The following is an 11126-nucleotide window of genomic DNA, read 5'->3' on the forward strand; positions in this document are numbered from 1 at the left end:
CTCCTGCGCAGCGGTCCCGGCGGCTGCCTGCATCCCGCCTTTGGCTCGGCCCCTCGCATCCTCCTGCCTCGGCTTCCTTTTCTGCTCTCGGCGCTCCCTCCCACGGACCCCCTCGCCTACCTCCTGGTCCCTCGTTTCCACACCCCCCCACCCCCCACCCCACTCATCGATTTCCAGCGGGGTCCAGGGAGCGCGGGCCTTCGGGAAGGGTGGGCTCGCGGCCGCGCTGGGGATGGGCCCTGCTCCCCCAGCCCCAGACTCCCGCCCCACCCCCAGCTCGTCTCCTGCGCACAACAGGTCGGTGAGGAGCGAGGGGAGGGTGGGGGTGGCGCGCCAGCCGGGCGACTGCGGGCTTCCTGGAGGGGGTGACTAAGGGGTGCGGAGTCCGGGGACTGGAGTTGACGTTGGTTGGGGCGGGGGGATGCACAGGCAGGAGAGGCGAGTGGGTCCCGGCGTCAGCTGGCCACAGCTGTCCCTGGGAACCCCTCTACACTCCACCGGCTTCCACTCCTTCCTCGGTCCCCACAGCCTCGCTCTCTTCCTGGCTTCCTTTCGTGTCTTTCTATCAGGCCCCCTTCCCTGCCTCTCTCCGTAGCTCCGTGTCTCTTTACGTTGGAAGAAACAATTTCCAACTCCTCCATCTTTGCTGTTCCCCAGTCCCTTCCTTGTCTCATTCTGTCCTCGGTACCTTGTCGTCTCCTCCCCGCTTTCTTCCTCCCCATCCCTGGTCTCCTCCGTCCCTCTTCTCCCCTCTCCTTCCGCGGTCTCCACTTCCCGTCCTGCCTGGACCTTTCTTTCCTCCTTCTCCCCGGCTCCTGCGACCCCGGAACCCTCTCAGTTTCCCTCCCTGACCTTTCCTCTTATGCTCAGCATCCTACAGCTGTCCATCTTTTGTGCGCGCCCCCCACCCCAGTCCATTCTTTCAGGGACCAGCCCCCCTCACCGTCTTCCTCTTCACCTTTCTCCTTTCTCACGCCTCACCAGCCTTCCGTCTCTCAGCCCATCACCTCTTCACAGCTCTCTCCACAGCCCACTTTCCCGTCCCTTCCCCAGACTCTCCCACCTTACTCCCTGTTATTCTCCGAGAGCACTTCATGTCCAGATCTGGACCCAGATACCAGAGGACACTGAATGTCACATCCTCATTCACTGGGGAGCCTGCTGCCTCCCCCTGGGTCTGCCACCCTCGACTCTGAGAACGTGTCCTCCTCTTTCAGAACCCTCCATCCCGATGATTCTCCCAGACTCTTTACCCTGGAGAGCGACATTTGAGGGTCCGGCTTCTCCCCATCTCCACTTCTCAGAGGGCACCTATGCGTTTGGATGGCTGAACACTGAGCAAAAATTACATTCTGTAGTTTTCTCCCACCCACCTCTCCCTTTCTTGTCTCTTTCCTTCCATCCCTCCATCTCCGTTTCCTCTGCTCTTGAAGATGCAGATTCCTGGGGCCATTCACTCCTCAGAGAAAAGCCTCGGAGGACAAGTGGGGTGGGCAGTCTGGGATGCTCCCCTCTGTGCAGCCCTACACGTTCACACACTCAATCTGATTGACTTCTTCTTCCCTCCCCCTCTCAGACGCCCTCCCTCGCGGTAGGTGCTCAAGGAATCACAAGGTTCTTGGCTCTAAATTAAGATCCAAGAAAAGCTAGGAGCTGTGGGCAGAGGAAGTGAGAAGGAAGGAAGCCAGAGAAGTGAGAGTAGACCCTGGGGTGGGGAAGTAACAGGGACCTGGGAAGTTGCAGATAGAGACTAGGGGCTAGACAGGGGACTGGTCTGGAGTTTCCCCTCCCCAGGACAGTGCTAGGCAACTGAGGGTCCTGAGTGGTGGCAGCATAGATGGCAGCTGCAGCTGGGAGGGGAGATGGAGGTGAACAGGGAGGATGGATGAGCTGGGGAGGTCCTCAGGGCAAGCTTGGGATGTGACAACCCCTCTCTCCCCCAGTAAAGGCTGAAAATCTGAGTCACCGCTGAGGATCTCGGACATGGAGTCCAGGATGCGGTAAGTTTGGAGGGATTTTAGAGGTCACATTTCCTGGGGTTTTGGCTCTTTCCCTCCTAGGCCACCCAGGGCTTTTCATCCTGAGGGCTCGACCCTTGGAAGATGGGAAGTGAGACATGTCCTCCCGAAGCCACTTTTTGCAGAGGAAGGAGGCAGCCCAAGATGGCCTCGGACTCATCGCTCGCTCTCCCTTCCCGCAGGCCTGCATTGCTGCTGTCCCATCTCCTTTCTCTCTGGCCACTGCTGTTGCTGCCCCTCCCACCGCCTGCTCAAGGTTCCTCCTCCTCCCCTCGAACCCCACCAGCCCCAGCCCGGCCCCCCTGTGCCCGGGGAGGCCCCTCGGCCCCACGCCACGTGTGTGTGTGGGAGCGGGCACCTCCACCAAGCCGATCCCCTCGGGTCCTGAGATCACGTCGGCAAGTCCTGCCAGGCACCGCGCCCCCGGCCACCCCATCAGGCTTTGAGGAGGGTCCACCCTCATCCCAGTACCCCTGGGCTATTGTGTGGGGCCCTACGGTGTCTCGAGAGGATGGGGGGGACTCCAACTCTGCCAATCCTGGATTTCTGCCCCTGGACTATGGTTTTGCAGCCCCCCACGGGCTGGCTACTCCACACCCCAACTCAGACTCCATGCGGGCTGATGGAGATGGGCTCATCCTTGGAGAAGCACCTGCCACCCTGAGGCCCTTCCTGTTCGGGGGCCGCGGTGAAGGTGAGTGGGAGAGGCTGGGAAGGGATATGGACGGGGAGCTGGTTGAAGACTCTCAGGGCAGCAATAGGGTCCTGTGTATCAGCTCCTTCCACAAGTGTGCCGGGCCCTGGGCTGGCACAGGAGGCGGAGAGGAAGATGTGTCTGAGCCCCAGAGGAGCTCAGGTCCACTGGTGAAAACGCGTAAACCCTCGGGGATGAGTCAACAGTAATACATGCTCTAACAGAGGCGTGCACAGCATGTTTTTAGGCAAAGGGAAGGGAGAGACTACTTCTGCCCGGGGATCAGGACACCTTCCAAGAATTGACATTTGAGCCAGACCCTGGAAACAGTGGGAGTAGTCCAGGCAGAGGAAGGCCCTTCAGGATGACACCTCGACTCAGGGCGCGCAGATACAGGGCCAGTGGCTTGGGGGCGGGGCCAGGGCAGAGATGGACATTTTCACCCGCTAGTTTCCGTGTGGAGAGAGAGGTTCTGAGAGGTTCTCTCTGACCTTGGAACTCCTTCTCATCCCATATATACAGAAGATTTGGGGAAGTGGAGAAAAAAGATTTGGGAGGGAAAGAGCTGAAAACTCTGGGGAAAGCTGATGATAAAAATAAAGCAGGGAGGCTCTAAAGAAGCAGAAAAAGAGTTGGATGATGTGGCTTCCAATGGCAACACCGCTCAAGCTTCCTGCACCTACAGCCTAACCCCACCCCCAACCCCGCTTGGCTTCCCGGGCCCCAGGCCTCCCTAAGACTTTTTCCCTGCCCCTAAGCAGGTGTGGACCCTCAGCTCTACGTCACAATTACCATCTCCATCATCATTGTCCTCGTGGCCACCGGCATCATCTTCAAGTTCTGGTAAGCCAGCAGGAAGGGGATGCTGACATCCCCATGAATGTTTGGCTGGAAGGAGTCTGGGTGGCAGTTTTGCTGGGGGTGGAATAGGAAGTGGTGGATTAAGGCAAGACCTTGGGGAAAGATAGGAAGGATCTGGGCAGGGGAAGCTGTGAGAAATGAGCTCAGGTTCCTGCTGGGGAAATACAAGGAGAATGGGAGAGGTAGGAAGATCATTGTGAGCACAAGCTGGGGGGCTAGGGTGGCCATCCCTTGTCATTCTGCAGGGCCCTTCTTAAGGCCACCTTAAAGGGAAGAGGGAGAAAATCCCAGCTTTTTGCATGCACTTAATAGCAGGTCACTCAGTCCTTCACACTTTACTGCAAGACTCATTAGACTCAGGTGTTCAGGTCATTAGCTGACTTTGAACTAGAACTAAACCTGCCAGGCACCTGCTGCGGAGAGAAATGGCTCTCTGGGTGTGTGTGTGGGGGGGGTAGGGGCAGTTGTGGAGGACTCTGTGTGTCTATGGGGAGGGGCCCCCATTCTGTGGCTCTGGACCAGGTGGGAGGGTGGTTTAGATTCCCAAGCCCCCCTGGAGGCGCGGGGACAGGAAGTGGTTTTGTGGACAGGGTCTCAGGATCTGGGGTGTAGGGAACAATTAGAGGCTGGTTTCTCTACTGTCAGATTCTGCGGGTGCCTGGGGGAGGCTGGGGGGTGACCAGCTCCCGAGGGGGCCCAGGTTGGGGACTTCTCGAATGGGTGAGACCCTCTCTCCTTCTGGGGTCGCCAGCTGGGACCGCAGTCAGAAACGGCGCAGGCCCTCGGGGCAGCAAGGGGCCCTGAGGCAAGAGGAGAGCCAGCAGCCCCTGACTGACCTGTCCCCAGCTGGGGTCACTGTGCTGGGGGCCTTCGGAGACTCACCCACCCCCACCCCTGACCACGAGGAACCCCGAGGGGGGCCCCGGCCCGGGATGCCCCAGCCCAAGGGGGCACCAGCCTTCCAGCTGAACCGGTGAGGGCAGGGCAGAGGGCAGGGAGGTGGGCAGTGGCAGTGGGTGGGGCACTCCCCACTGGGTGGGTGGGGAGGAGGCAGACTGGCCCACACTCAGGAGACTGGACCTCTGCTCTCTGGGGGGCCCCACCTGTCTCTCTGTAGATCTATGTCCTGTTTTCATGCTGCCATTTCACTCCACCTTGCCCCCTTAATCTCCATCCCTTTTATTTCTTGAACTGCCCTCCTGATTCTGGCTTGCCCCTTGGTTCCTGACTGTGCCCTTTCCCTTTTCCCCTTAGGATTCCCCTGGTGAATCTGTGATGTCCCCCAAGGTTGGGGCACCTCCAGGCAGGGGGCCAAGGGCCCGGCATAGCCCCCATCCTGCTGAGGGCACGGCGGCTGTGGGCGCTGCGGCTCTGCCTGGGCTCATACCTTGGGAACACTCGCTGGCCCACAGGCAAGCCCAGCTGCTCACCCTCCTTGAGGTGGGGGCCTCACTTATCTGTGGCTTCTGGCCCCCCGGTCCCCACCCTGGCACACTCACACTAGCCTTGCACACTCACCTCTCCCCTCTCAGGCCATCGCACACTCACGCTCTTGTACAGCCAGTCTCCCCACCCACATCCCCCCTCCGAGGATCCCCCGTGTCCTCCCTTTTGTCTCACACTTTTCACTTCCTCTCCTCCCTCGTCCTGCGCTCAGCCCATCACTCGGCGGTCAGTGGGTGTACCTTTCATGTGCATTTCCCGGCCCCTCGTTGTGATGTTGTAAATGTCGTGCTCACACTCCACTTCTTGAACACCCACGGGTGGAGTTTCTGTGTCCCCTGCATGCTGCCCCGGAGGGGGGTGGGAGATGAGCTGGGGGCTCTTTGGGCCCCATCTGTCCCGGTCCCACCCCACTCCACATCGTGGGTTTTACCATGTCCCCCATCCCACTCTAAGGACTCCCCTGTGGAAATGGGGAGTCATGAGGCCCCAAAACTCCTCCCCAGCCCCACTGCTAAATTCTGTTGTCTGGGAGATGGCTTTTGGGGAGCCTCCTGCTGCAGTGCAGGAGAAAGGGGCCCCCATTTGCCCTCCCCTGCCTCCCCAGTCCTTCTGTCTCTTCTGTCCTGGCTGTCTGTGCGTGTCACTCTGGAACTCAGAGCCCCCTTTCCTCCCCACCGTCCCCCACAATCAAGTCCTCCACTTTCCAGTCCCCCTGAGGGCCTCCCTAATTCCACCTAGGCTGCCAGGGACCAGGGCCAGCTGGTTCAAGGCCATCGGGAGCTCTGCCTCCCAACCTGCCCCTCCCTCCCTCCTTGGTTCCTCCAACTCTCCTGCCTTTTGTCCCCTCCACCCCTCAGGTTTGTCCCAACTTCTCATGGCTTTCCCACCTTCCTTCCTTCTTTCCTCTCTTACCTGGCTCCTATGCTGTGATATATATTTTTGTATTATCTCTTTCTTCTTGTGGTGATAATCTTGAATTCTTGTGGGATGTAAGTTTCAAAATTTTCAAATAAAGCCTTTGCAAGATACCTGAGTCCCCTGGTTCTGCCTCATGAGCCCTGCAGTGAGGAAAGGAGGAAAGGCGATGGGCAGCCAAAAGGGAGGAAAAGGAGGATGGAGGGGTGACCCTCCAGACCCGAGTGACCTGGCTTGCTCTGACCTGGAGTTGGGGTTTGGGGGCTTTGATATGGGATGGAGCTGAAGGAAGAGACACTGACGGGAGCAAACCTGATGAGGAGCAGCCGGAGCAAACTGGAAGAGTGGCTTGTTAATTACCAGCGAAGGTCAAGAGAGACCATGAGAAAGGAGGCCGAAGCAAAGGGACACTTCTGTAGCAGCTCAGGTGATGGCGCCAGCCAGAAAAGGAAGAGGAGAGCTGATAAGGCAGATGGAGGGTGAAGGGCAAAAGGAGAAGAAAAAATGGAGCAATGGAAACAAGACGAGAGGGAGCAGCAGGAGAGAGGCTGGCTGCCCTGCTTGCTTTATTTTCAGCCTTGCTCCCTAACCTGCCCCCACCCACAGCTGTCCCCCAGAAGCCCTGTGGTTAACTCTCATTAGCTTTTCCTGTTCTGCCCTCTTGAAGAGGCACTGCTGGGGTGTGGGGGTGGCATCGAGGGATGTATTTGAAGGAGGGAACACAGGCTGCCCAGCTGGGATCAGTCACCTCTGAGCCCCCAATTCTAGGTTTGGCTCTTGTAACAGCCCTGCAAAAGCCCACACAGCAGCCTCTCAGTTGTTGCTAGGCTTTGTTGCCATGGTAACCATCCAGGTCCCATTTCTCCCCCCACCCCCATCTGTGCCCCACTTGCTCCCTGGAAATGGGGGAGCTCCAGGAAGGAGAGGAGACAATCACAGGTAAGTGGGGGCTGCCCTGGTCTCTGTTGGCCTTTGCGTATTTACTTTTGCAGCTCGAATCAGGAGTGTCTGTGTGGCCACAGGTGCGTGTTTTAGGGGTTGGCGAGCTTTACTGTGTAACACCAGTGAGGTGTGGCTGAGTCTACGCAGCACACAACGGTGAGCGCGGGGAGGAGGGAGTGTATTTCTCAGGATCAGAGCAGTATGTGCATTCAGGGTGTCAGACTCCCTAAGAAAAAGAGGCAGCAGAGCCAGGCCAAGGAGTGATGAACCAACTGAAAGCAGAAGCGCGAAGCAAACACACTGCTGAGGGAGCTCAGTCAATCCAGTGGGACCTGAAGAGACTCCAGCCTACAGCTGGTGGATGGGACAGGGCTGGATGGGACCTGAAGTGCAGGAAGAGGTGCTGCTGGGATGGGTTGGGGCAGCGAGGGAGGGATCCAAGGAATGTGGAGGGGGAGGAGAAGGATGGGAGAGGACCTTTCTCTTCCTTCCCCTAAGGAATCTAGTCCCTATTAGGTCAGGGTTGGCGGAAGAGGAGGCACCAAAAGGGGAAGAGCTGAAGTGCCTGGACAGCACTTGTCTCTTACCACCTTCCTCTTCAGAGGGACAGTGTGACCCCGAGGCTCATCCATATGCAGAAGGCATGAATAAAGGCCCCTAATGAAGAGTGAATTAATTACCGCCTGATTAGACTGCTGTTTCTCTAAATTTAAATAAATTAAAACACACCAGCAAGACACAGGAAATCCTTAACCTGTTCTTTCTCCCTAAATGCCCTCCTTCCTTAGGGAATATCAGATGGTGGAGGAAGGACAGAGGAGAAAGATGTCTCGATCTTCTGAGTTGTCTTAAGGAATGTTCGTGGCTCAGTCGTGTCTGACTCTTTGCAACCCCATGGACGGTAGCCCGCCAGGCTCCTCTGTCCATGGAATTCTCCAGGCAAGAATATTGGAGTGGATTTCCATTCCCTTCTCCAGGGGATCTTCCCAACCTGAGGATCCTCCTGACCCAGGGATGGAACATGGGTCTCCTGCACTGCAGGCAGATTCTTTACCATCTGAGCCACCAGGGATTCCTGTCTTCAGGAATGATCCCAAACTACATCCCATTATCAAGCTAACCAGGAAGAGGCCCTGGAGAAGAATCCTAACTTTCTCTCTTGTAGAGTTGAAACTGAAACTATGGGGCCTGGGAAGGTCCTGGAGGGCTGCAAATGGCAGAGTCACTGCTCAGTCACAGACCAAGAATACAAAGAGTGGCCATACTACCCCTTTGGTTCTTGGAGTCCACACATCAGTACCTACCGGGACCAGCATCTCTCATCTTTATGCTTCCTTTGCCTCCTGAACTGTTCATTAAATGACTAAGCCAGACTTCTCTTAAGCATTTTTCTGGAATGCTTACCATTGTGGCTCAGACCAAACCAAGGAGTGGGGAAGCCCCCAGGAGGAGGGATCTCCCAGGCAGAGCTCAGGGTGTGGAAGTGATTCAAGATGGAAACAGTGTGCCAGCTGGGAAACCCCAGGCTAAAATTAACAGCCCTCCTCCCCCTACGCCCATTTCTCTCTCTAAAGCTTTTCTCTAAGGAGTTCAAAGCACTTAAAACTTGCTTCTTATACCAAGGGCAGGAGAAGCAGGGCTGACAGTTGGAGACACCAAGGCCCAAAGGGGTACCAGTTATTGTAAACAGGCAAAGAACAGGAGAACCAGGACTTGTTACAGTGACTATTGCCATTCTGCTCCCGCTTCTCTATCTCAGCCCTCAAAGTCAAGGTTTCTCAAATGATCCATCTCTAACCCATAGAGCAACTAGGTCTGTTCATATCTGCACCTTTCAGACCCTTATTCCGCCAACTGTTGCTCCTGGGTCAACACAGGCTGATTACAGAGTCCCAAAATGTGATAAAGAGAGCACTCTAAAGAAAAATTAAAATTTTTTTTGACACCAACAACATTTTGTATTGGGGTATGGCTGATTAACAATGTTGTGATAGTTTCAGGTGAACAGCGAAGGGACTCAGCCGTACATGTACATGGATCCATTCTCCCTCAAACCCCCCTCCCATCCAGGCTGGCACATAACATTAAGCAGAGTTCCATGAGCTATACAGTAAGTTTTTGTTGGTTATCCATTTTAAATATAGCAGTGAGTACATGACCTTCCTAAAGTCCCTAACTGTCCCTTCCCCTGACAACTATGAGTTCCATTTTCCAAGTCTGTGAGTCTCCCTCTAAGAGAGCAGACACTTTTAAAAAGATACAGTTACAAGCCAAAAATACGTATCTTCTCTTTAAATGTTTAATTGAAATTTTTATTTTTATGTGTCTTTTGCTGCTTCCTTGCTGTGACCTTGGGAAAAATCACAAGTCTTTACAGTCTTAGTTTCATTATCTGTAAAATTTGGCATTATAGTTATTCCTATATAGGTTATTTTGATCTCTAGGCAAGGAACTATTACTGCTAATAGGAGGCACTTTGATTCTGTTTCACTCAAAATAGAGCTGAGCCCAGAGGGATTCAGCTCAGATCTGGGGCAGCCTGGTGGCAGCATTCATTTATTCAAATAACATCTATTTATTTAGCATCTACTGTGTGCTCAGCAAAGTAGTGGGAGGGTACCATGTATGAGACAATTTCTCCTGAGCTTCTGACAATTTTGCTGAAAAGTTACATGAAAGAAATTGAAAGTGAAAATCAATCAGTCCTTTCCGACTCTTTGCAAACCCAAGGAATATATAGTCCTGGAATTCTCCAGGCCAGAACACCCAAGTGGGTACCAGTTCCCTCCTCCAGGGGATCTTCCCGACCAAGGGATAGAACCCAACCCCAGTGGCCCGCACTGCAGGCAGATTCTTTACCAGCTAAGCCACCAGGGAAGCCCCATAAATCACAATAAAAGCCAATAAATTTTGTTCATGAATGAATGAAATGGCTAAGCTGAAGGACAGTAAGAGGATTGCTAATGGGGTTCCCTGCTTGGATTAACCTCTTCACAGCCCACATCTCTGAGCCACCAGGGAGGCGGGTCAGCTGGTAGGGAATCCGCCTGTAATGCCGGTGACGGGGTTCGATCTCCGGGTCGGGAAGATCCCCTGAAGAAGGAAATGGCAACCCACTCCAGTTATTCTTGCCTGGAAAATCCCATGGACAGAGGAGCCTGGCGGGCTACAATCCACGGGGTCGCAAAGAGTCAGACACTACTGAGCGATTAACACATACACACATATACATACAAATATATGTGTGCGTACTAAGTCGCTTCAGTCGTGTCCGACTCTTTGTGACCCCATGGACTGTAGCCTCCCAAGCTCTTCTGTCCATGAGATTCTCCAGGCAAGAATACTGGAATGGGTTGCCAGTGCCCTTTTCCTATATATATATATATATAATTTTAAAAAGCAGGGACTAAATGCTGTTCAAATTTGGTGAACGTGGGACCCTTACAGGTTGGAACAACCAAGGAAGGCTTCCTGAGAGCGTTCACATGAATTGTTCACTGATGCAACAAACATTCACCAACCGCTTATAAAGTGCCAGGCTCCGAGGACACAGCAGTGAACAATTCAGAGTGCTTGCTCTCGTGGGGACGATATTCCGGTGGAAGGACAAACAGACAATAAAGTATCAGTGAGAGGTGACTGTTGTATTTAAAAGTAAAGTCGCGTAAGTAGGAGATAGGAGATGTGCCACAGGAACTTAGAGACCAAAGCAAAAGGAGTAAGGGGTGTGGTCAGGCAGGGATCGGATTCTGACGGTTGGGAGAAGTTATTACTCTTTGGCCCTGAGGGATCTCAGAAAACTACTCACACATTCTTTTTCTTTCCTGGATATTCAAAGCATTGAGACATCCTTGAGAGAGTACAAGAAAAAAGAACGGTAACTCCCTAAGTCAGCCTATCGCCCCCTGAGGTTAGGGAACCAGGACCGGTCTTTAAAGAATCCATACCGCCCCTCCTACCTTGATGCATAATTCATGAACCTGTCGCGTTCCCACCCTCCCACTTCCCCAGAAGTCCCTTCCGGAAGCCGAGACCGCTGTTCTGAAGGTTCGGCCCCCTTCCTTAGCAGAACCTGCCTTCACTTCCGCGGTGGCGTCACATCCCTGAAAGGTCTATCCCGTCCGGCGGGCAGAAGCTACTTCCGCCCCTACCTGTCGTAACTTCCTCCCGGGGTGTGCTGGAGCCTGGGCCGCGCCGGATGTGCTCTAGCCGCTCCCGGAAGTGACTCGACCTTTGCATTTTCCCCCCCT

At 54.7% G+C, this 11126-nt stretch overlaps 1 protein-coding gene across 1 annotated transcript; it reads left to right on the forward strand.

The window, feature by feature from the left end:
- The first annotated feature begins 1940 nt into the window (after positions 1 to 1940).
- Positions 1941 to 6052, forward strand: PIANP (PILR alpha associated neural protein). Its single transcript, XM_010844947.1, has 5 exons — positions 1941 to 2000; positions 2201 to 2712; positions 3474 to 3555; positions 4325 to 4546; positions 4828 to 6052. The coding sequence occupies exons 1-5, from the start codon at positions 1984 to 1986 to the stop codon at positions 4847 to 4849; spliced, it is 855 nt and encodes a 284-aa protein (XP_010843249.1). The 5' UTR covers positions 1941 to 1983; the 3' UTR covers positions 4850 to 6052.
- The last annotated feature ends 5074 nt before the right edge of the window (positions 6053 to 11126 follow it).

The sequence above is a fragment of the Bison bison genome, unplaced genomic scaffold (assembly GCF_000754665.1).
Source record: "Bison bison bison isolate TAMUID 2011002044 unplaced genomic scaffold, Bison_UMD1.0 scf7180017864213, whole genome shotgun sequence".
Lineage (NCBI taxonomy): Eukaryota > Metazoa > Chordata > Mammalia > Artiodactyla > Bovidae > Bison > Bison bison.

Bases quoted from the DNA above. Each gene is read 5' to 3' on its own strand.
- PIANP (XM_010844947.1), top strand. The intron at 3,556-4,324 runs GTAAGCCAGCAG...TGGGGTCGCCAG, and splicing joins GGCATCATCTTCAAGTTCTG to CTGGGACCGCAGTCAGAAAC. The intron at 4,547-4,827 runs GTGAGGGCAGGG...TTTTCCCCTTAG, and splicing joins CCAGCCTTCCAGCTGAACCG to GATTCCCCTGGTGAATCTGT.